Source organism: Ictalurus punctatus, chromosome 17 (genome assembly GCF_001660625.3).
Source record: "Ictalurus punctatus breed USDA103 chromosome 17, Coco_2.0, whole genome shotgun sequence".
In the NCBI taxonomy this organism is placed as follows: domain Eukaryota; kingdom Metazoa; phylum Chordata; class Actinopteri; order Siluriformes; family Ictaluridae; genus Ictalurus; species Ictalurus punctatus.
In genome coordinates, this window is record NC_030432.2 from 19320053 (window position 1) to 19347109 (window position 27057).

Consider the following 27057-nt stretch of genomic DNA (forward strand, 5'->3'; position numbering starts at 1 on the left):
CACCTTTCAAAATGTAAATTTTTTTACATGTTTTGTTTTTTTTGTTTTTGTTAAAAAAAATACTCATGGTGATCTTTAGCTAAAAGGTTTACCAACAAACATCACTGCGCAAGACCGTGTACAAACTATTTTGTACGAACGCAAGTGCACCAATCATCAAGTAGTTTTCCGCAAAAAAAAACACAAAAAAACTCAAGTTTTGAAAAAAGCCGCAGCAAAATCAAGCGTTTTTGGCCGCAACGATCACAAAAAACTTCCGCGACTCCTGTACGGACTAATACTATTTGTTTTTCACAATTTTGCCACCAATTTTACATGCTTAAAGGCTTGATGTCCTGAAATAGTGTCGTTAATGTTTCAACGTCAGGGGAAAATAAACAGATCACAGCAGTCCCTTACACCTATTTATAGTTGCCAAATTACTTCACTTCTCATTTACATAAAGTTAAACACTGCTCAAATTTATCATGTCACTTGCCCCACCCATTTCACGCCGCTAACGGTAGCTTCATCTACTGTCAGCTGATATCTCCTGCTCTCATTCAGAATGAATGACGTCCAGCAGGGTTTTACAGAATATCTACAATGGGATAAAAAAATACACAAAGTGGTGTCATGTGTTACAAAACAATTCGCCAGCGATGACATTTTCTGACTTATTACATCTAATGTCTGACATTTTATCCATTTTCATGTACATTTAATGTTATGGAGCATCCGCAAAACAAGTCCTCTCTTATGCTATAGCAACTATAAACGGTTGTTACCTCATCATCTCCCTCATCATCTCCCTCATCTTCACTCAAGCAATTTGTCATGTTAACAAGAAAAGGCAAACACTCTCTTGTCAGAAAACTGGTTAAAAAAGTTGCAGCTTTAATTCTGACCGTTACAACACACTGAAACTGGAGACTCCTCACAAAAATGCTAACATTCCCTCACAGAAAAGGTCACCATATCAACAATTACACACATGAAAACGTACATAACAAGCACATTTATATAACCAGAGCTGTTGTTAAAGAAAATTACTCAACACCTTTTGACCAATCAGATTTGAGAAGTTATCAATGCTGTTGTAGTATAAGATCATTTGAGTAGAAATAGGTATTAAAAGTGTTTATACAAAAGATATATATACAGTCAGTAGTGTAATGGAAATGACAGAAATGAAAACTAATATAATATTAAGTTTTTTTGAAAAAACTTTTATTTTAATTCATGCTAACCTGCAGTATCCCCAGATATATTTAGCCCCCTTCCATGCTAATCACACTAACTTTCAATGCTAACTGCTCTTAGCCCTGAGGCTTTGCAGAAGAATTAGAACACGTCTAACAATAACCAGACATGAGCCAGTCATGTTAGCATGACCACCTTAGCTAGTGGATTTCACACCCTGCTAGCTTTAATATTCTGTTAGCCAATTTAGCAATTTTTTTTTTGGCCGAGTGGACACAGCAGCGCTGGCATCACAGCTCGACTGCAATTCCCTCCAGTCCTTTTAATTTTTATACGAGCGTCACAAATCACTGTCCCTCATCGCCCCTGAGCCCATATGCGTGGTTTGGCTCACTCCCGGCGTTGTCAAATCGCTAATCCTGGAGTGGATTCGCTTCCTGTTCCTTCCATGCTATTACAGATTAGTGCATTGCATGAGATTGGATTTGAGAAGATTAAATTCATTTCTAAGCATTTTCCCTTCCACTTTCTTTTCTTTTCTATTTTGTCTTTTCCGTCATGCTAAACAAGCAGGTGTGTCAGATGGAATTTATGCATTTAGGATATGGATTTTATGGTATGTTATTTGATAAAAGAGCTAAACGCCCATCAAATTATTTCCCTTTATCCGAGTGTTTCGATATGCAGTAGTTAATCAGTCTAGTCGCAGCTGCACAGCTCGCCCGTGCACAGTGCACGTTTCTGCTCCATTGGCTTCAGTTTCCTTTAGAGACTTTGCAAGATGGCATCCGTCTGCATCTCGTATCTCCATGGTTGTTTCTTGTTTTCTCGCTGCACTCAGAACCCCTGTTCCCGTCTCTGACTTGTTTTTAGTGTGCGTCAAAGTGACAGCTTCATTTCCTCTTGAGACGTTTCACATGTTCTCTTAAAAATGTAGTGATACACCATGTAACCCCCATTCCTAGTCACGTTTCTACTTGTTTGTCGGCCCAATGCACACGTGATGCATTTTTATATTGGAACAGGTTTAATATCTACCTTTGGATGAAGGCACATTATAAAAATGGTGGGGATTTGAAGCCCGCCTCTGCCCCGTGTGCACGGAGGTTTCCTCAAGGGACTCCAATTTCCTCCCCCAGTCCAAACACATGCGTTGTACGCTGATTTGCATTTCCAAATTGTTCGTAGTGTATGAATGTGTGTGCAGTTGTGCTCTGTGATGGGTTGGCACCCTGTCCAGGGTGTTCCTTGCCTTGTGCCTCAAGTTCCCTGGGATAGGCTCTAGGCTCCACACAACCCTATGTAGGACAAGCGTTATGGAAAATGCATGGATGGATGTTCAGTATGTTCAATGCACACACATTCCCACCTAGGGGCAATTCAACGTAGCTTTTGGGAAGTGGGAGGAAACCAGAGAACACAGAGGAAACCCTGTGACATGGGGAAAACATTTGAAACTAGACAGTAGCCCAAACCCAGGATCAGACTGGGAACCCTGGAGCTGTGAAGTGGCATTGCAACCCCCTTTACCACCCTGTGACATATTATAACTAATCTAATTTCAGTTTAAAGGACTCTAAATTGCTTTAAAACTATGCTACGTTGGTCAGAAATACCCCAATTTAATTACACTCACATCTTTTGACCTTACCTGCATTTAGTACATTTTAAACAATGTAAAATGATAAGATTATTATTAAATTACACAGTAGAAAGTACTGGGTAATCCATTTCTGGGGGCAAAAATGGAAAACAGAAGAAAGAAGTCTCATTGTTTACTACAATATCAAGCCTTTAAAAATGTTGAGTATTATATAGCTATTACTATTTAATTATAGTGAAAATAATTTAAAAAATATATGTTGGTAAGAGAGTGAGAAATTTGGTGATTGAGAGTGAAAACCAATGCTTCCTGGGTGTTTACGCTATTCACATTATATATTGTAAACAAATGTAACGTGGTCATATGTAAATTATTCAGTAGAATATACAATATACATGTTGGGTACTGTCATTTCTCAGCAGAACTTAAAACGATGCAGGAAAGCTCACTCCTGTCAGTATGCGTTAACAGCAGTGTCCAAGAAACAAACCTGAAACAATAACTTGTCACTCGCTAGTGTGAGCTCAAAGTTAAATAGTTCTCATAGAATTAATTTAAGGCTGAAAATAAAATCTGACTCTCAAGGCACTTCGAAAACTTACATGCCACTGGATTAAGCTTGGTATATCAGATTACAGGTTTAAGATAAATTTGTGGCCAGGGGATTCTCCACTGGGTTATACGTCTCATGTTCAAAAAATGCCAACAATCAGGAAAAAAAAAACAAACAAAAAAAAACAAGAATGTCAAAAATTAAATATATCGGCAAAGAAAACAATGAATAAAAGGCATTGTTCCGATGTCTGTGTGGGTGTGTACATGTATATATTTGTTTGGGGGTGTGAGCAAGTGCCTCTTCTTGTCTTGTGTGACACACCTTGCTTTGTTCCCTCACACCTCCAGCACGGCTAATTAGCGTCCGTCGGCGTCACGTCAGGCGTGAGGACACACGTGCACACGTGCCCAGTCAGCCTCCTCTCGCGGTTTCTCCCTGTCTCCGCTTGTCTCCTTCCCCTCCGCTCTTTCACTTTAAGTATTTATGCACACATTTTATGCCCTTTCACCCCCGTCCAACTAACATCACTCTACAGCAGCATCATTTGGCTACAGAGGCCAGTTGCTGTAGCAACGCCTCCCTCTGGAGATGGCTACCTTCCCTGTTGCCGTAGCAACCGGTTCCCTGTAGGATTCCAAATGAGCCATCTCTCTCTTGCTCTCTCTTTCATTTTCTAGCACTCTCTCTCTCTCACACACACTCTTTCTTCTTTTTCCATGAGCTTTTTTTTTTTCATCCTATTTTACATCCAGTGTGTGTGTTTGTGGTTAGTCGAGTGCGCACATGGGTTTATTTGCATATTAAACCACCGACTGCATCCGAGGCGTGATTTATAGTACCGAAGTCATGAGTCACGCTGTTTTAACAAAAACATTTTCACTATGAGATTGTAAATAATAAACGCTCTAATGATATTTTAGTGCTTTAGTGATTATTCTAATACGGCACGTTTAAAATCAGCGGAGCTTCAAACGCAAGACATATCAACAGTCATTAGTTTCAATTAAGAAATATTTTGACTCCTAATGAGGTTGAATCATTGTACATGCTAATTGAAGCGTTTTAATGTCCAATTTTTGTAAATTTTTACAAAAAATAGCCGGAAAAATGAATAAATGTCCGTTAAAGTACATGTAAATGTTTGTTATTAAACTAATAAAATCATCTACGTTGAACAGTAAATTGCTAAATATATTTCTAAAGTCTAGGAAATAGCCAAGGAAAATGGCCTATCACAGATTTATGCAATAAAAAATGCATATACAAGGGTTTATCATTATGCATGAATATGCAAATTACAAATATGTAAATGTCCTTCTGCCAAACCAACCCCGCTCTGTCTACTCACTACATGGGTATGCAATCCTATTATCTAATGCAAAAAGGCAACACACTGTATACTCAACTAACTCTGTTCTGAACTATCTGAAGTCCAAAAATTGGAATTGTGTACACTGTAAAAAAAAAAAAAAATACTGTAAATTTTACTGTAAAAAAATTACAATAAACACACACATACATATACATATATATATATATATATATATATATATATATATATATATATATATATATATATATATATACACACACACACACATAAAGCAACTTACAGTTGATGCAGGATAAAACTGAAGGTTAAGGGTCATGCTCAAGGACACAACCATAGCAGTTTGGCATTGCTGGGATTTTACTAGATTTTCTAATCTGTAACTCAAACCACATAGACACAACAACTTGCTCAACTAACCTGCATTGATTCAACCACTTCTACCACTGGATGAACCTGCACTAAATGACTGCATTGAATCAATGATGTTTGAGCTAGTTTACTAGCAACAAACTAGACAGCTAGCTATGTGTATGTAAGAATTTTGGTAAATGATCTGGTACTGTAAAAAAAGTGACTAAATTTGGCAGTAATTTATGGTCAACAGGTTAATAAACAACTGTAAACATATTACATACACAGAGATAACTGCTAGTAAATGAGTTCAATTGGCAAAAGGTAGACACGAAGAATTTCTGTATCGATGAGAATGTAGTCATTACATTCTCAGCCGTTTACATATACATAACAAGATCCAAACTCCAAGATTTTCTTCATGACTACCATTAGCTAAGTCAGCTAGCTGGCTAGCAACACATTTTCTGTAGGTAAAAGTTTCCAGCTATCACACAATTTTCTATCCATCTATCCATTTTCTGTGGTCACCGGGAAGCCTAGAGCCTATCCCAGGGAACTTGGGGCACGAAGTGGTGGACACCCTGGACAGTGAGTTAGCCCATCGCAGGGCACAATCGCACACATATTCACACACTATGGACAATTTGGATACGCCAATCAGTCTACAATGCATGTCTTTGGAATGGGCAAGGGAACCAGAGTACCCTGAGATGCCCCTATGTCATTCTTTCATCATTTTTAAATTCTACCAAGAGAGGTTCAAGCCATTGAGACTATCACTAAAGATCACTAAAAAATTACATTTTGAAAGGTGTTAACAATTTGGATCTTAATACCTAGCCACAAAAGCTGAATCAGCCATCCAAGGTCAGTCAACCATCTAAAAATGATGTTTTAGTACATAGTACAGCAATTTTTAATTTAACTTTAAATGCGCCAAATGGATTTAGTGAATGGCTGCAATTCAAGATCTGCAGCTTGGGCTGTGTTCTGATCAATATGCAGCTAATGGCACTGTGGCATCCTCGCTCGGTCACGTAATGGATATTGTTTTCAAAATCTTTTCCATTTTAAAGTTCCCCCAGAACCTCAATCAGGATAAGCAATGACTTCTGACTCACCAGCAAATCTACAATTCACAAGCAAACATTTAAACAGCACCCAAAAACATCACCGCAAACCGCCTCATGCGCTTCTTGATAAATCCTGAAAAACATTATCTGACAGCTTTGTGCATTGCTGAAAATATTGTAAATAAATAATTTAACAAGAATCTTTGAACTCTGAACGCAACAATATCACAACGAGAGTAAACAACAGCTCCTTTTTTTTTAACCGCAAGAGAAATGAATGCAAAACCAACCCTGGGCTTCCACAAAAAGCACACGGTTTGCCTCTATGAATTCAAGTGCAAATATAACCTGATATACAAGGTATTCTAGTATGTAACCTTGTGAACCTGTTCAAAATAAACAATAATTGATAATGTTTAGATTGAAAAGAACAAACTGGACAGTGGGATGCACTACAAGAACCAGGACGTTCAACATTAGTTTTCAATATTTCTGTTGCTTTGGGCAGGGTAGTGATTCTCAGGCAGATTATAATGCATAGCACCATACTGAGCATTCAAAAAAACATTACCAAGCAGAGAAGAAGCACATGCTTTGAAAGCGTGAACGCAATCAATGTTTTATCCTGAACTGACAATGAAGAATAAGAAGTAGGAAAACATTTGTGATCAATGTGCTTGTTTGTTGGTATGGATGCTTGCTGGGAACAATTAGAGTCTATTGAATGTATCATTGCATCTTCCTGCCAGTGGCACGGACATTGATGAGGCAAAATTGGCGTCTAGAACAGACATGTATAGAGAAGCATGAAACGAGAGGAAGAATGAACAATGAATGAACTGAGAGGCAAAAATGTAGAAAAAAAAACAGCGGAATGTAAGGAAAGGTGCATTCAGTATGAAATAACCAGAAGCAATTATAATAATAGTGGCGATGTCAGGCTATAATGACTGAAGTTCTGTGCGAGAGACAGACTGATATGACTGTCAGAAAGGCAGGAGACAGACAGTTTGAACTATTTATATTTCATAAGGAAACAAAGCAAGGGCATGAAAAATGGAAGAATGAAGTCACAGAGAGTCTGAGGAAGACAAACCCCACACAAAGGCTGGAGAGGTGGGGGAGAAAGAAGGGTATGTGAAGAGCAAATAGGAGGAGCAGCTGTCAAAGAAAGGTGATGGAACGATGCAGAGGAGAAGGAGGGGGTTCAATGACAGATGCTGGAATGAAGGAGAGGAGAAAGAGATCGATGTATGAAGAATACTGGCAAGAAGGATGAAAAAGTGAGGGTGGAAAAAGAAGCATATTAGGAAAGGAGATGTTGGAAAGAAAGAAGGGCTGATGGAAAAAGGGATGCTGGCAAGATTGCATTGTAGAAAGAAGAGCATGGTCTAAAAATGGGTATGGAAAAATGAAACATGATTGAAAGAGGGATGTTGGGAAGATTGGAGGTAGTTGAACGCGAGATGGTAAAAAGATTGAGGGCGGTTGAATGAGGGATGTTGCAAAGATTGAGGATGTTTGAAAGAGGAATGTTGGAAACAAGGGTGGTGGATAAAAAGATTCTGGAAAGAACGAAGTTAAAAATAAGGTTTCCTATACGGTTGGTAGAACAAAGGGTGCTAGCAAGAATGGAAGTTAGAAAGGAGAGGGGTGTGGGGAAGGTAAAACATGGTTAAAAGAGGGATATTGGGAAGATTGGAGGTAGTTACAAGAGGGATATTGGGAAGATTGGAGGTAGTTACAAGAGGGATATTGGGAAGATTGGAGGTAGGTAAAAGAGGGATATTGGGAAGACTGGAGGAAGTTAAAAGAGGGATATTGGGAAGACTGGAGGTAGTTACAAGAGGGATATTGGGAAGACTGGAGGTAGTTAAAAGAGGGATACTGGGAAGACTGGAGGTAGTTACAAGAGGGATATTGGGAAGATTGGACATAGTTAAAAGAGGGATATTGGGAATATTGGAAGTAGTTACAAGAGTTATATTGGGAAGATTGGAGGTAGTTAAAAGAGGGATATTGGGAATATTGGACATAGATAAAAGAGGGATATTGGGAAGATTGGAGGTAGTTATAAGAGGGATATTGGGAAGACTGGAGGTAGTTAAAAGAGGGATATTGGGAAGACTGGAGATAATTAAAAGAGGGATATTGGGAAGATTAAGGATGGTTGAAATAGCTGCATTGGAAACAAGGTGGTTGATAGAGTGTAGCTGGAAAAAAGGAGTGACTGAAAGAGGGATGTGGTAAAGAGGAATAGAAGGGGTTAAAAGGGATACTGGCAGGAAGAAGGGGGTGATGTTGAAAATGTCATGGGTGATTGACAGAGATGCTGGATACAGAGCATCTCAGAGAAAAATACAGAAAAACAGAAAAATAGAGCTGGTGGAAAGATCAAGTGGAATCAAGATGAAAGCGAGATGTTGAAAGGAATGAAGTACGTTGAAGCAGCGATGCTGGCAAAATGGAGAGGGTTGAAAAGCACATGGTTAGAATAAGGGTGGCTGACAAAGAGATGCTGGAACAAGAGAGAGAGGGGAAAGGGAAAAATGCTGATGCAAGTAGAGGGTTTACACGAGGCGTGCTGGAAAGAACAACGGTACATGAATGAAGGTTGCTCAAAAAGGATGGTGATTGAAAAAAAGAATACTGACAACAAACCAAGGGATTAAAAGATAGAGTTAATAAAGAAAGAGAGAAAGAAAGAAAGAAAGAAAGAAGGGTTAGAAGAGGAGAAGACTGGTGGGTTGAAATGGGGGCACTGTCAAGAAGGAGGGGGTCCGGAAAGATGATGCTGAAAAACTCAAGGGAGGTTGAAATGAGATGTTGGAAAGAAGCAGTGGGTTTGCAAGAGATGCTGGCGAGAAAGATAACATGATGGGTTGGAAAAGTGATACTGGCAAAAGGCGTGGGGGTTGTTAGAGGGTGGTAGAACAGGAGATGCTGGCAAAAAAGAGGGGGACTGAAAGAGGAATGCTGCAGGAGGGGAGTGCATGACAAGAATACCCAAGTTGATCTGACAAGAGAGGCTCTGGCCTTTTCTAAGGCCTTACATAATTAATGGAGATGCAGCAGCCTGTCGTCTTTTTTAAGCATTCTGTCTGTGTGAGTCACACCCATAACTATGCCACACAGTGCTTCAGATGCTGATGAAGGGAGCCTTACTGACAGCAGAAGGAGGAGAGGAAGATCAGTTCGGGATCTGTGTGCTGCAGGCAGAGCTACCTCATTTTCTTCCTAACACCTGGCTACCTAGGATACTCTGCAGGACCTCATCACCAGTCCCAGAAATCCAGAACCATATCCGGTAATGACATTGCGTCTCTTGCTGGCCAGCTGTTCGTTATTTGGGGTTGTCTGGTTGAATTTCACAGCTACTATGAAAACAAAGTTTGTAATTTCATAATATTGGCATATTCTGAGGCAAGAAATCTATGTTTGCATGTTTGGAGTCTATCCCAGGGAACTTGGAGCACTAAGCGAGGGACAACCTGGACAAAGGTTAGACTGCAGGGCAAGATCGCACACATCTACACACCCATTTACACCCTACAGACAATTTGGAAATGCCAATAAGCCTACAACGCATTTTGTTGGACTGGGGGAAGAAACCGGAATACCCAAAGAAAACCCCCGAAACAGGATTCCACCCCCAACCCCACGTGTGCGAGGCAAACGTGTTAACCATGCTATATGAAATTATAGTGCCATACTACTGCTAATGTTTGTTCTGTCTGCAGCAGTACAAAAATAACAGTCTTAACATCCCAATGCTTTTGAATTTCAAATCTGTCAAATAAGTTCAATTTGGCTAATTTGTAAAAGAATTTAAAACCCCTACTTGATATCAAGTCTCAGCTCTCACATACTCAACAGCAATCCTGGGCTTTGTGAAGCTGTGAATTTCTAATGGTTAACACACCACCAAGGGAGCCACTGGGGGATTTGTGGGAAATTTACATGCAAGTCAATTAAATACATCAGGTACAAAGACACCTTAGTTAGTAGTTTACTTCATGTGACTGACTGAGTTCATGCTGAGAGCTGTACTTCTATTGGCAACCAAGAATATTAATTAAATAATCACGAATAAAGTGACATGTAGTGGAATCTAGGCAGACTGTTTGTTTTGATATTTGGTTGAAACAATTAGACTGCTCGCTGAAGTCTACTGAACATACCATTGCAGTTTCTTGCCTGTGGATTTGACACTGACTGGAGAAAATTTGCATACAACAGAACTGCATACAGAGACACATGAAACGAGAGACTGAAGCAATTGACCTGAGGGAAGAACCGGAAAGCTGTATTGTTCTGAGAATTAAAAAAAAAACAACAGAAAGGCACAGGAGAGCCATAGAAAAGCTAGAGGAAGAGCACCAGAATAGTAATAATTGGTAGGTCCAAGGAGACAGACCAGTGTCTGGAATGGCAGCATCGAGGTACCTGTAGGTGGAGCAGTTCACCGGATCATGATTACTGACCTCGACATTCCTCAATAATCTGGAAAGATTTTGTTTTCCAGTTGAATAAACAAAGTAGAGGACGCAACGAGTAAAATTTATTTATGTTATCTGATCTAAAAACCAAAAGTACTGCAAACTGGCCATTGTTTTGTTCCACCTGCAACCGCTGCCCTTTATTCGGGATATACTTTGTCGGGTGATAACCAAATAAAATGCAAATAACCAAACTTAATTTGCATAGTTATATGTGTAATGCATAACCAACTTGAAACTGGAGGGGGGAATAAAAGCCAAAGATTTCTCATATTCAAATTAGACTGACCCATATGAGTGTGCTCGGTGTAGCACTAATCAGCAGCAGCTCTAATTGTTTTCATATCTCACAGGTTAAATACATACTGTTATTAACTTAAGACTGAGGATTTCACTTTACAACAGGTCCCGAAATTCTTTATTCTAATATTTTGGAATACTGGATATTTGATTTCCCTTTTTGATTTCCATGAGCTATAAGCCGTAACCATCAAGATTAAAACAAAAACCAAAAAAAGGCTTGGAATATTTCACTTTATGTGTAATGAATCGAGAATATATATGAAAGTTCCACTTTTTGAATTAAATTACGGAAAAAGTGAACTTTTCCACGATATATTTTTTTGAAATGCACCTCTAATGCACTGTTGTTTCTATTGTAGCAGCTCTCGGACAGGGACTTGCATGGTGGACACCAAAGGAAAATGTCTAATTGCTGATATGGTGAAGTTAACACTTATAGAAGGAGTCTCCAGGGTTAGCACTCTGTAACAGTGAAAAGTAAGAACTAAAGTCTGGTTTAAAAGGAACCATCTATGAAGACTTGTAGGCCTTAACACGCATAGTAATATTTTCTTTATTTTAAAAATCCTTAATATTTAATATATATTTTAACCTACGGAGGCCACCATTACGTGACATGCGCAATGCAGCCTGGGTCTATGACGTAAAATAGTTGAACTTCAGCACTCAAAAATATAGGCTACTAGCCCCTGCAGCACGAAAAGAATGCCACACTGTGATAGTTCTGGCTGTAGTTTTCTAGTTTCCTAGTTCTAGTATGCTAGTGATGCAGGGGATACGTGTAAATACAATCAAACCAGTAAACATCTTGTCAGTGCACTTTTCTGTAGATTCTCTTAATGTAAAAGCTCCTGTAAAATTAGCCCAGAACACCTATCCAAGGCATACCCAAAGTAAAATTAAAGCTATTCTTGAACCATGGAGTACATGTTTGGTTTTGGTCTCTTTTGAAAGGTGCACTGAATATTTTTTACATAATTGGATTGTTTGGTCCTTTGTCAGTGTAACAAGAAAGGTTTTGTTATGAATCAGTTATGTTATGGATCAGTGGACTACTATGAGCCTTATAGGTAAGTTGCCTCCGTTTCGTAAATGCTTGTTTGTATGTTGGTGGTCCGACAAAGACGTTGATTGTAGCTGCTGTTGTAATTGTATCTTGAAATGGTTTATATCAATCGAATCACAAGAATCTTAAATTTCCAAAGGAATATCGCTGTGTAGATAGCATAGATTTGCTCAAAACATGGCGACGACAGGATAAACAGGATAAAGAATACGACGGCAATGGCTGATAATCTCTAAAATGATTGATATTAGAATACGTTTTATCATAAAACGATAGTTTAATCCATATACTTACCTTGAACAGCTGCTGAAAAAGGGTGGAGCTTTTTACAACAAACACTCTCGTCCTCGGTTGGCATAGACGTGCAGTGGCTGCACAGACACCATAGATTTTGCCCCACTCTCGCCTCCTCACCTCTCTGCTCATCTTCATTTTGATGTACATTTTGATAGAAGTAATGTCTTCTAAGTTAGCCTCCTTGCTTATATTACGCTCAGCTGAACGAACGACATGTTTATATCGCTGTAGGGTCGCTGGAGAATCAAGACCCTCGCAACCATTTGACGGCACTACCCAGAATACATTGCGACGTAAACGGTAATGGCGGCCTACGAGCGAAAGGATTTTTTTTAACTGACATCTAGAGTGTTTTTGTAGATCAAATTTATATAGCGGATGTCAGCGTTAATCTAATAAGCCATACAAGTCTTCATAGTCGGGGTTCCGTTTAAGGATGGTTTCTCAGTAACAAGCTACATTTTTTGTCGTATTAACTTATAGTCAAGAAACAACTGTTTATAGCTGCTATAACATCATGACAGGATCGAACATGTTTCACAGCATTAAATGTAACTATAAATGGATAAAAAGTGCATTGTGTTATTCTTTAATAATAAAAAAATTGATCATTGTCCAATTGTCCTTTGTATGTTGCATTAACCATGTAAAATGAAACCGTGTTGCTTTCCTAAGCAAACAAATCAAAAATGAAACATTACAGTTTAAAGTTATTATTTCATTTTTACTTCTTTGCTCAGTAAAAGTAACTTTTTTTCCATTGATATTTAGCTTGAGTTTAAATTTCTTGGCCCAGGATTCTTATAAAAATCTATGAAAAGGCAGCTCATCAAACAGCCGAGCAGAATCAAACAGCAACTGTTACTGTTAAAAGTGGGTTTATGAATAATTAAATGAAATTAAACAACACTGTCTTCACATGGATTTGCTCATTCAAATGAAGTCGAAATCACAATCACGGTGTGTCATGGGATAGGAGCTTCAAACGGAAACATTTCGAATTTGCGACAGCAGGACCAAGCTGTGAAAAAAAACATGGTACGAAAATCATAAGAAATTCCTTTTGACAGCCTTAGCATATTACAAGCCTATGAGTAATTGGACTCTATTGTTCTTACAAATAACACGTGTCATGCGTGTATACTGCTGTATTCCAGAAGCAGAAATAATAACGCTAGTGCACAATGAACGCTGTACTGATTTTGGCAGCTGTGTAAAAATAAAAAGGAATGCAGGTCGACTTCGATGAAAAAAAATGATAAACAGATAAAGTAGCGGTCCATTAGGATTCTTGCCACATACTCTATTCCAAATCATCTGTTAAACATCTATTATAGAAGGCCTATCTAATATGTACTGACATGTAAATGTTCCACTCCTCTGTCATGAGTGCCGAGTGTAATGCTATCGCTGAGTAATCAATGTGTGCTGTACAGACAGCACATCTCCAGACATTTCTTCCCTTAGGCCTGTTATATCCCAGCAGCACCCCCCCCCTCCCCCCCGTGAATGTACGGTGATCTCTGACAGTGATGAAATGGGCCACGTCCCCTGCCCCAGGCCTTTGGGTTTAGGATTTCTCTAATGCTCCTGCTCGTGCTTCTCTCTTTCCACCCTTCATTTTCTTGCTCACATCTCTTCTGGGCTCCATCTTTCAAGTAAACTCCCAGAATCTCTATCTGATTTGTAGGAAAATCCTAAAGATCAAGATTAGGATTAGCACCAGGCTTAGTAGTCATAGCTGTTCTTACAATCTTTGCACCAAATCTAACGTCAATTTGTATTATTTCTATGACTTCTTTCAAAAGATTGGCCATGCTCTCTTGCCCCCTGTCTCAAGCACGTCTCTGTCAGCTTCTGTTCCATGAAATCTTATCTACACATTGCAGATCTTCCAAAAGCTGTCTGATTGAGGCTTCCTACAGGGAAGAGGGAAACCTTTGATAGGCTCTTCGGTTTCACCCCCACGGCTTCACAAACCCAGAGCAGGTACAGCTGCCAATTAAGTTTAATCCGGCCCGGTGTGCAGGACTGAACTATGCATTGTGTACAGCGCCTCGCCCCACCAAAAACTGCCTGCAACTGATAAACACTGTATGTACAGGAAAGATGAATGAAGACACGCCCCGCCCGGAGCAGGAGCCTGCTGTCAGCCTGGACGCTTACAAGCCCTCACATTTGACTGGTAAATCCCTCGTTCTGAATTCAAAATAACCACACAGAGCTTCAGTCTTCCAAAGTCAGAGCTAAGCATGTGCACAGATTTATTTTACATATCTACAAAAAGTCTGTCATACATCCCATCATGTACATGCATACGGATACATTAATGTCACGAGTCAGCTTTAAATCCATATGGCAATTGTTGGTCTTTGGTCTCTTTTATTGTTGTTAAAGTATATTATCCAGTAACTACGATGAATTATTCAGTAACTGCAGTATCAGTGGGACAAAAAGTGCAAGATCAAGAGAACTGCAACAAAAACCTGAGTTAATTAGTGCAGGCATCGCTTCTTTTTCCTAAACGTACACAAATGAGCTCGGTCATGATGAGCATCCTTGTGTTTCTTAACCTTTTATTCATCATCATCAGTTGGGCAGAAAGACTCATTTGGCTGCTATCTTTTGCTAGTTTTTCCATTGTTGAATAAATACATAAATACGATAAACAATTACAACTACGCCTTATTTGATGGATTAGCTCATGTATCAAAGATCTCAAATACTGGGAGTGGAGGATTTTTCACATATCCTCATTACCGGTATTCAGAGTTGAGTTAAGCATGAATAGTGAGGGCTTAGTACTGAAATTGTGTTCACTGCTAGTCAGACATTCGTAACTACAAGACCTGTTTACAGGTTACGGTATGTGAGAGTTGGACATATGGGATGAAGTTTGAGTAAAACAGAGGTGTGTCTCGTGATTTTGTACTTAAACCTAAGACTATATTTCTCGCATGACATCAGCTCAAGTGGGGAGCAGTACTGATTCCAGCACCACTGCCTAACAGATGTAAGCACAATACGTCATGCTAAAATGTTTGTTTTGGGCTGTAAATGCGCTCAAAAAACTATATAATAGGATTTGAAGCCTATATCAGATACACAAATATGGCACAATAAATTAATCAATAGTATTGTCCATGAAAAGGTTTTAACTGATTAATTAATTTACTTATGTATAAATTTTTTATTTTTTTTTTACAGAGGATGTCAGAGGAGACAAAAAAATTATCTGAGACATTGTTTATCTCAAGGAATCCTTTTTTTTTTAGTGGATAAATTCATGAACTACACTTAAACTGAGCTATAAACATAGAAGATGAGTGAGCTTGCTCAGCTTATCCTGCAAACTAGTGGATTAAAAGCATGATAACACAGCCTACATCTCAACACACACATTACAATTTCATGACCTCAATTAGGTATCTTGCCATTTCATTCAGTGCTGGATCAAGTGCTATTTTATAATCTGGCGAATAATGAAGGGCGGAAGTAAGTAAATATGGACGCAACTTTTAGACTTAAGTCGAAGCTGAATAAACTTCCCCCATGAGGGATTAATAAAAGTGTTACATTGACATAATTGTAAGAATATTAAGAAAGAATAATAACTGATATGTATGTGGATTTAAAAGTAGCATAATGACATGTACATGCATACGGATACATCAATGTCACGAGTCAGGTTTTGATCCTTATGGCAATTGTTAGTCTTTGGTTTCTTTGTTATTGTTGTTAAAGTATATTATCCAGTAACTATGATGAATTATTCAGTAACTGCTGTACCACTGGGACAAAAAGTGTAAGATCAAGAGAACTGCAACAAAAACCTGAGTTAATTAGTGCAGGCATCGCTTCTTTTTCCTAAACGTACACAAATGAGCTCGGTCATGATGAGCACCCTTGATTCTCCATGATTGCCTGAGAATGCAGGAGTAGGAACATGAGAGAGAAGGGAGGAGAGACAATGAGCCGAGTCGGCGTGTTTCATGCCCCATGGCCCATGCGCACGGCACGGCATAGTACACTGAAAAACATTAGCGAAAACTTGATTATCCCTCAGCTCAGAAATTAATTAAATGAGAAAGAGGAGATCTGGTGGGGCTCCTGCACTCCTATCTGTTTCAACAAATACTCTGCCCTCCAGCTACAGCTGCCAGGGACAGCAAACTGCTGAGAAAGTATTGCACACGCAGGACAATTTAGCAATTTAACCCTTCAGCCACATTTCTTCCTAGTGCTGATTACCAAGGCTTTACTTCAATACATCTTTCCAGCCCCAGTGTCTAGACCTGAGCAAGCGTTCCTGTAAAGCCTGGGATTTGCTGATTGTTTCTCTGCTTAGTGCTCGGTGTGTCGATTAAGCTTTTTCAGCTGACAAGGTCACTGAATTGCATGTTGGAAGTAAATAACAGCAAACTGGATTTGATATATATAAAGGCCTTCCTAGTTCACCATCTAGGCTCTATTCATTTTAGAGTTGCACAGGGCATCGAAAGTTTGTTCAAACTACAATGTGGTTCGATTCTCTAACATTCGATACTTCAATACTGTATATAGCCTGAGGAACTGAATCGGTATTCTGAATAAGCGAATCAAATGACTCGTACAAAAATGGTTCGGTGAGTAACACTGAGCAGCAAGAAGGCAGTAACTTAGCTAGCATGGAAATCGTTCGTTTTCAACGGTAAAACATTGATGTTTTAAACAGAGCAACGGGTGTACAGCTTAACCTCAAATTATGAACCTTCTTCTCACTCGTTATTTCCCTTCCTCAGAACTCAACTTCCACCACTCAACTTCAAGTTCATCCAGTCAGGCTAGCATTACATCTGTGCTAAACAATCATTTGACTTGCTTTAGCCTATTTAGCAAGTAAAGTAAATTGATTTGGTTTTCGTTTAAAAATTGCAATCTGATTTTCCAGTGTTCATTCCAATAAACATTTTATATTCAGAAAATGGAAGGACCACAAGCCCCCCCCCCCCCCCCCCCCCCCCGCCCCGCCCCGCCCACCCCAAAGAGTAGTTTTGGTATGGAGAATGGTGATTACTACTCTTGTTATCGGCATTGGAGTCAAAATTCTGGTATTGTGACAATCCTGATTCATTTTACAGATTGTAATACAGACTGGGGATTAGAAGGTGGTGAAAACGATTCACATGACTCATGGACATGCTCTAAAAAAGACTGGACTTTTGTCATCAACAGCATCAGCTATGGTTGTTTAAACCTCCATCTAATATCACACTTTTCCTTGACTGTATATATGGCCATTGTTTTCTTGTTACCCTCTTCTTTCCGTGTGCTTCAGTAAATTTCCACACACTGCTCTTTTAAACCCTGCCAAGTCCTCCGAGTTACAGGACAAATGCTTGTTTCGCTAATGAATCCTGCTCAACTAATGAATGAATGCAGCCTTTGCCGAGAGAGAACAAATAGTGTACTGTAGGTCAACAAAACTCACCCACTCATTTGTTAAGTTCCAGTTTGTCAGAATGGATGTTCTAGTGTAATGGTTCATACATGACGTTCTAGTTTAATGGTTCATACACTCTAAAAAAAAACAACAACTGATTATGGCCTTATGTTGCTTCTACATATTGATATATTGTCCATGTTGCTATAATAAATGAAGTAGGTAAATGTAAATACGTCTATTATTTAATGAGTTTAACATAAACCAGCCATTATGTACTCATGGGTTACTTCTTGTTAATTTTTTTTTTTTTTTTTAAGTGGAAATTCTGCCCGTAATTTAAATATCAGTGTAACCATGTCTCTCCAGCTAAAGACAAAATTGCATTTGGAAGAACATTTAATCACAAAATAGATTCACGGTCATTGAAATTTTGCTCCTTTACCAGACAACTAATGAGTGTGAGAGCATCGTTCTCCAAATAAGAAGCTTTAGCATAGATACGCAGATAAGAGAAGAGAGATCAGGAGTCAGTTTAACAGTGCACACTACCACAGTTTTGTATGCTTTATTTTGCAGAAAACCACTAGAATTGGCAAAGAAGTGCCACGTAAAAAAAAAAAAAAAAAAAAAAAAAAAAGAGAGAATAAAGTCAAAATTACGAGAATAAATTCGTAATATTTTGAGAATAAAGTCAAAATTATGAGAATGAAGTCAAAATTATGAGAAAAAAGTCATTATTTTGAGAATAAAGGCAAAATTATGAGAATGAAGTCGTAATATTTTGAGAATAAAGTCAAAATTACAAGAATAAAGTCAAAATTACGAGAATGAAGTCGTAATATTTTGAGAATAAAGTAAAAATTTAAGTTGTAATGTTTCGAGAATAAAGTCAAAATTACGAGAATAAAGGCAAAATTATGAGAATGAAGTCGTAATATTTTGAGAATAAAGTCAAAATTACGGGAAAACTCGTAATATTTTGAGAATAAAGTCAAAATTACGAGAATGAAGTCGTAATATTTTGAGAATAAAATCAAAATTACACCACGGTAAACTTGATTTTATATTGGACATAAACAGATTCGAGATTCGCTCGTCTATTCCTCAAGAAATAAACAGACAAAAATGAAAAATGTGTATTTTCTTGCTCTGGAGTGGATGGAAAACAAAGTCCAGCTGAATATATATTTTAATACACATTGTCATTTTTGTGTGTTTATTTATTGAGAAATAGATGAGTGAATCTTGAATCTGCGAATTTTGACTTCATTCTCAAAACATTGCAACGTTATTCTCGCAATCTTATTATTATTATTTTTACCTGGCACTCGTATTGGCAAACTTACAAGCACAGGAGTGTTCTTTCAAACTATTACCAGTGAAGACGCATAAGTAATCGCTTTCTATGATTAAAAAGTACACCACAGACAACATTCAGTACACATTTTTATTACGTTTCAGACCTCAAGAACCACTGGGCTCTCTAATATATGAAAATAGAATACTGAACATATTCAACTCAAATTTAGCACCAAATAAAAATGAGTGAAATTCCATGAACATAAAATGTAAAAACAGTGTTTTAATTTGAAAGTGCCCATTGTTTGTTTTATCTAGATTTATATTAATCTGTACTCTTTTTTTTGCAAGTTAACAGAACACAATTTTCATCAATTTTACAGCATGCGAACAATGCATGCAATCGCTTCAGTCACGGTGATTTGCCTTGGCATTTGAGGCACAGCACACATTTTTCTATGCTTCGTGGAGGAAAAGTGACTCACCAGATTTTCTTTTATATTCTATGACAGTGCTGGATGATGTGCAAAACAGTTTGCCTCCACTTTCATGTGAAACAAGAAATTATTTTGCACAGTCTTTGGCAGTGATGTTTGCCTGATTTTGCCTTAATTTCTGTGATCACAAAATAGAGAACTGCTGGAGGGACGGTTTGGTGCACGAAGCCATTATACAGTCCCTCCAGGATTTCCCTATTTGCAATTTTTTCTAAATTATCACAGATTTAGGCCAAGGCGCATCATGTGCCGCACCAAAAGCTCTCTTCGAGTCACGTGCATCGAACATAAGTACAGCTAAAAGGTCCAACAAACATCACTGCGAAACAATATCTTGCAATTGCGATTTCGCCAATTTTTAATTTGGATTTTCTTCAAAAAAACAAACAAAAAAAAACAAACGAACAAACAAACAAAGCATTGCACATTTTGCAAAAAGCCACAGCACAATCAATCATTTTCGGACGCAAGAATCGCAAAATAAACCTCTGCGAAATCCTATATGGACTGATTATAGCTAACAGCGTCTACTAAATGTTGGAAACATAAACGTAAATGTACGGTTTTCCCATTACATACACAAGACCCTGTTTAGGTGTATTCTTTAATGGTTTCTGCCAACCTTTACAAGATTAGATACTTGGATATAGATTAATTCATTAATAAATGCCAACAACAAGCATTATAAAGAGTTCATAAAGCCTATCCTTTTCTTCTTTACTGTAATAATTCCACCATTATACTGCAAGATACAAAAGATGAAGGCACATATGAATGCCCGTCGTGACAGAGTGACGTAACGCATGCTTAGAAATGACACAAAGCACTGAGAAAATTACATGGAGCAAGGAAATTATGGGAGGCTGTTTTTTTTTTTCTTCTTCTTTTTCTACAATGCATTACAGACCTATTCTGTACAGTTTGCATAATCTGGATGATAAACTCAGGGAGAATCCACGGTACACTTGAGTTCCTCCCTGTGACAGTAATCCATTAATACTCTTACAACGAGGGAATTATTCTACTACACTAACAGCAGGTTTATGGCTAATGCAACCAGCCTGATCTGGTTTTGAAAAAAAGATATATATTAAAATAAATGAATAATTCCAGTAATCCTATTCAAATTGAACATAACACTTTGCCTGTGCACCCTTAAGTTTCAATTGACATCTGGAAACAGGATTTGAGCTTGATTCTGATTATGCAGACAGAGATCATGCAAACACGACAAGGTGACTTACTGAAATCTTCTCTTATTCTAATTCCCTCACAGCATCAGCTTTTAAAGCGACTGTACAGTCAGTAATCTTCATCTACTCCTAAAAAGTACATTTTCAGCATTAAATGAATCTTCAGAAAGACATTCTTAGTGCTGGTCGTTGTTCTCTTTTCATCTTCTCACTGGTGTTCAGAAACCTCCAAAAGAAGTCTCCACTGGTGCGTCTTTCTCCACTGCTGATACACTCAACTAACCGTACACCAGCGCCATACTGCAGAGGAACGGCAGGGTTTTAACCTTATCTCCCGGCTGAAGACCCAGCACCAGTATCGCCACCCTCGCCCTCATCATTAAACTGCCACTCCTATAATCGCTTCACTGACGGATCAGCCGTACAGACACCAGGTGCTAGAGGCCAAGCTTAATGCCATCACCCAGCGGGAGTCAGGGCCGAGTCTGTCTCATGTTCACTCTCGTTACTGTCTATCTCCGTTTGACGACTTCTCGCAGCTGTAAATGTACAATGCTGTCACCTTGGGATGGCAGTATGTAAAATGTCTTCAGGCCATTGATTACATGCCAGTTATTCAGTGCACACAGCTGTTGGTGTTGGTTTAATATACAGGATAATTGGACATTTTGATAATATCACCTGCACTAGTAAAGATAAGGTGAGCAGTTGTAATGATGCTGAATTATTGAATGTAATGCGTTATCTGTTAGAGATAATACCGATAGCTATATCCACTATTGATGAATGAGATCAATGATAAGATTTGGATTGTTTTCAGCACATACTTTAAGGAAAGCTTACATTTGGATAATTACTGAGGAAGCTCAGCGAACCGACACTAACTCACGGAGCGAGCTCAACCTAATAAAGCTGTGGTGCAAACTAAACGAAACGTGCTGAGCTAATCATGGTTACGATGCTAGCAACACAAGCTAAGTAAAAGAAGCGAGCTGAGTTCAATGACAGTTATAAAAAATAAGTTGGAAATTGTTTAACTTAGCGATTTATTCATTCAATTCATTCAATGTTGCCGGGAATTCTGAGTGCCAATTTTCTCAATATTCTTTCATTTTCAGTTCTGTCATTTGGAAAATTACTGAGAAAGCTGAGCTAACGAACGCTAACTCAAGCTAATAAGGCTGTGGTGGAAACTAAACAAAACCTGTTGAGCTAATCATGGCTACTGTGCTAGTAATACAAGCTAAGTAAAAGAAGCGAGCTGAGATAATTAAGGTTATAAGAATAGGTTGGAAACTGTTGAACTTGGCAGTTTATTCATTTATGGTCTTGTTTGGGTTCTGAGTGCTAATTTGGTCAATATATTATTGTATCATTCGTCTCAGAAACAGATTTCACAGAGCATTCCTGTAACGAGTAGCATTTGCTAAAATGTAAACGTACCCAGAAGACTTAAGGACAAATTGCTCCAAACATTATCAGAAATTGGGTAATAATCTCCTACGAGTCTAATATTTCTGTCCTTATGTATGAAATTCTGGATGTTTTAATGTCTTGGTGTACTCCATGTTGTAGAAATCATAAAGTCCAACATTAAAAATGAGTTACAAAACCCATCTATCTGACTTCATTTCGACTGAGCTGCACTCGACCTACGAGTCTAATCCAGCTAATGAGCAATGAATCTACCTCGCCCCAGATGTTTCCATTAAATGTGTGACAAAATCATGTTTTGCTTTGTGTTCCTATTTTACGTTTAAAATTAACCCGTAGTATTTAAAATAGTGCGGGAAGTACATGTTTGCACATTGAAGTTCAACGTGGAACATCATTATCACAATTGTTTTGATCGAATTCAACCTTCAAACATCAGGAGGCGGAGTCACAGGGTATCAAACTGCAATATGCAAAAAGAAAACATAATCATTCTGGGAATTCAAAATGGCTGCCCCTTAACAGAAAGTTGACTTCATTTTTATAGGATAAAACAAAATCTTTAACATCTGTTCTTAGCTACATTTGACTCTAGTCTGAATGTAAATAAGCAAATGCCACTCACCAAACATTATATACATTTAGAGGGGGTTCATTTTTTTTTGTTTTGGGGGGAGGGGAGTTAAACTGTTCCTTTAAGTCCTGCTGACGCACCAGCACCTCTCAGCTCGTCCTGTATCTCTGTTCTCCCGTCCCACGCACTGCAGATCTTCTAAAACACCTGCTCCAAAACACCCAATTCACCTCAACACCTAATTCACAAGTCGTGAAGCTATGTGAGAGGAAGTACAACATGAACCCATTAAAATGGGACGTCTGTGGAGGCTCCTGGTCTTAAACTGAAAAGCACTGTACTGCTTCATGCATGCGCATTTTCTCATTTTCTCGTTTTATTTTATCACCCTGTTCTCAGCTTGGCACGAAATCAAACGAATTGCTCCGAGTCCATGCTGAGGCCTTGAACATCAGCTGTCTGTCTGTCTGTCTGTGTGTGTGTGTGTGTGTGTGTGTGTGTGTGTGTGTGTGTGTGTCAGGAGCTGCAGAGCATCAATCACTGGTGCAATAACAAACAGAGCCAAGGGCCAAAATCTCACATCCTCGGACACGCAGGAAAGACGAAGGCCAAAAATCTCAGTCAGTGCGTTTCTTCCAGCACTGCGGGTGTGAGTCAGGTTCTCATATGGGTAGATGCAGATGAATTTTGTTAGATGCACCAAGCCCTTCACACACACACACACACACCTTACTGAAATGAAGATTATCCTTTTATACTAAATGGAAATGTATGATTTATTATACACCAGACATTTAAAAGGTTTCTATAATATCTACAGTGCATATAAGTTTTACATATTATTATTATTATTATTATTATTATTATTATTATTATGAAAACTCTATCCCACTGATGACACATACATGCCACACCCTATAGAATTAAAACATCTATGCATTTATAGAAGGTCCTAAATGATATCCTGTCTCTCTTCTTTCTCTCGTCTCTCTTCCTGTCTCTCTCTCTCTCTCACACACACACACACACACACACATACATACATACATACACACACACACACACTCATCAGTCTTGTCCTCATATACAACTCAAGATCACAGAAAACACATCATGCATCTTACCTGCACTCCTGTCCACGCGCACCACGTCAACAACGTCATTAACACGAACCCTCTTTTATTTCCCATTCTCGTGATCCTCCTCCTATTTTTTTTTAATTCTGATTATTATTACTATGTATTATATAATAATCTCTTCTTTCTTTTCTTTTCGCTTCCGGTGTTAGAATATATAAGCTATTGCTCCTGTCCCCGCAGTAGCTCTGCGTTAACTGTGATGCTGGAAGATCTCTCTCTCTCTCTCTCTCTCTCTCTCTCTCTCGCTCGCTCGCTCGCTCGCTCTCTCTCTCTCTCTCTCTCTCTGCGCCGAATGTCGCGCGCAGCCCGGATCTGTCGGTGCGATAATCACGGTGAGCGCGCCCCTCCCAGCCCTTCTCCTCCCACTCCCCCTCCTCCTCCTCCTCTCACTCCCCCTCCTCCTCCTCTCAGTGTTGCCAGATTGCCTATAATTCACCCCACTGTGAGTGTTTCCGTGTGTGTTGACTAAAACAAAATAAGAGAGTTGTGCGCTTGAGCAAACTTTCACTGGCTGGTTTATCATGATGACATTTTATATTTACATAAATAAATAAATAAATAAACCCTGTTGGAAAAAAAACAAAAAAAACAGTGGAAACCCTCATAGAATCTGTACTGGTTTTAATGGTTATAATGGGAATTGTATTGGTTTTAATGGAAACTGTAATGGTCTCTGTGGGTCTCTAGTGGCCATTTGTTGCCTTCTATTGGTGGAATTGTCTGAATACCATTAAGGACCAATAATGGTGATGGTTTTAATGGTTATAATGGGAATTGTATTGGTTTTAATGGAAATTGTAATAGTCTCTGTGGGTCTCTACTGGTCATTTGTTGCCTTCTGTTGGTGGCATTATGTCTGAATACCATTAAGGACCAATAATGGTAATGGTTTTAATGGTGAACAGGTTGTGGTTTGTAATAGTATTTGTAGTTGAAACCATTAGAATTTATATGATGGTATCTATTATTTGTTTGTTTGTTTGTTTGTTTGTTTCTTTTCAGCAGGGATATGGGTGTAGTGGAAAACATTTCTTCAATATGTTCAATTGTTATCAGTTTATAATTATACAACCATCCTAAAAAAATTAGCCTCTAATAGCCTTTTTCTGAATATGTCTCAAAATGTGTGACACATACTGTAAACGCCTAAAGTTTGTGGATGCATGACCATGACCGCCATGTGTGGGCTTTTCCTCAAAGTTAGAGGCGCATTATTGAATTGATCTAGAATCCAGCTAGATTTGTTTAGTATTCTGTAGCATTAGTGATTTCCCTTCACTAAGAGGCCTATCCCAAACCTGTTCCAGCATGAAATTGCCCCTTGGTTTGCCAAGGTTGGACTTGGAGTGTCCTGTCTTTAGGTCAGAGCCCTGACCTCAACCCCACTGAACACCTTGAATTGCAGTAAACTGGAATGCTGCCTGCACCCCAGGCCTTGTCATTCAACATCAGCACCTGACCTCATTAACTCTCTTGTGGCTGAATGGGCACAAATAACCACAGCCTTCCCAGAAGAGCGGTAGCCGATATAACAGAAAACGGTGACATATGGGTGTCATGGTCAGGTGTCCACATACTTTTGGCCATATAGTGTATGTATTACCACCATTTTATGCTGTGTGGTGGCATGTGTAATTATAAAGGTTATTCACTTTTTCTGCATGCTAGTCTTGGTGAGTAATCCTGCTCATGCTAGGCATTTTGTTGCATGAGAAAGCCACCTATGGGAGAGAGACAAAGCTAGAGAGAGAGAGAGAGAGAGAGAGAGAGAGAGAGAGAGAGAGAGAGAGAGAGAGACGGAGGATGGAACAAAGAGAAAGGCAGAGAAAGAGAGGACAGAGAGAGAGAGTCTTTCTTCTGACATTGCATATTTACTTCTTCCAAAAATAAAAAGCAATGTGAAAATGAGTGTGTGGATGGAATGCCAGTCCAGCACAGGGTACCATGCACTCACACACATTCACACACTCACACACACCTACAGGCTGCTCATCTTAACCAGTCCACCAACTTGTTTTGGGGGGTGGGAGGAAACAGGAGAACGTGAAGGAAACCCGTTCAGACCCAGGATGAACATGAAACCCATGGAAACCAGTACGCTGGAGCTGCGAGTGGGCACTACTTTGTAACCAGGCTTATGTAATACATTTTATCAGTTACTTTTGGTCCATTCAATGATGACATGATTTCTAGTCATTGAATGGAATGGAACAGTAACAGCTAAAGAAACAATATACTTATTACAAAGACACCGGGTACTATACTTTTCAATTCATTTTGATCTAATTTAAGCAGGATGAAGAACAATGACCAGAAAAACACGAGCCACATGGGGGCAGTCAAGATATATAAATGAGATTTGTGCATTTTACATATGGTCTGTTTCTGTTTCTAAAGGTTTAAACCTTCAGTCTGTGCAGGAGACACTGGAAGTGGAAGGAGACGGTTTTCTTAAATGTACTGACCTGACCACGAACCTGACCTTAACCCAATCAAACTGCTCTGAGAGCATAAAAAGGCAAGAGTTGTATCCTATGAGCTTCACGCACATCTGGAACGTCCTGCAAGTGGACCTCCTGGACACACTGGATGTTTATTAAAGATACGTCTTACTTATCACCATTAAATATTAATAAAATGTGTAGCATGTCATGTGTTGGACAATAATACATACAAATGGTAAACTCAGCTATCTAACAAAAAACCCCAAACACAATATTAAAGAACCTTAAAGATATCTTAAAGAATCATAATTAAGGAAGGACAACATGAACAGCAAGTCACGCTTTCTTAATAGCCCATACCCATATAAATATGCATTAGGCTACTTCAAGTACTGCTTCAGTGTCAGGTTTATTTGTTTGTTTGTTTGTTTGTTTCACAAGTGTACACTCAGAGGAATAATAAACACAATAATCGCCCACATAAAAAGGAAACCACAAACAAACAAACAAATATCAGTTAAGGTGTGAGGGGAAATATCTCTTTACAGCAAATTAATATTTGTTAATTTGTTATATATATATATATATATATATATTTATTTATTTAAATCAACACATGAATGAATGATCTGATCTGTTCCTATAAGGAAACATGGCAGCTTAGGGGTGCAGTAAATAAATCTTTGTTTAAGAATAAACGTTTCTTTACGTCGTCTATAAAAGGCATACACCTCATCCATATCTAAGAAGGTACTAATGAATTTAGGGAGTCAATATTAGCCCTGC

At 38.6% G+C, this 27057-nt stretch overlaps 1 protein-coding gene across 3 annotated transcripts in view; it reads right to left on the reverse strand.

Annotated features, from left to right (window-relative positions):
• The window catches only part of aplp1 (amyloid beta (A4) precursor-like protein 1), a 67505-nt gene extending 43386 nt beyond the window's left edge, over positions 1-24119 (reverse strand). For 2 of the 3 annotated variants that reach the window (XM_047161481.2, XM_017491295.2), the window contains exon 1: positions 23813-24118. In XM_047161481.2, coding sequence (XP_047017437.1) covers positions 23813-23878 — 66 coding nt within the window. In that variant the 5' untranslated portion in view covers positions 23879-24118. Of the gene's footprint in view, positions 1-23812 lie in introns of all 3 variants that reach the window. The other variant, XM_053687254.1, reaches the window with a different exon arrangement.
• Positions 24120-27057: the final 2938 nt, after the last annotated feature.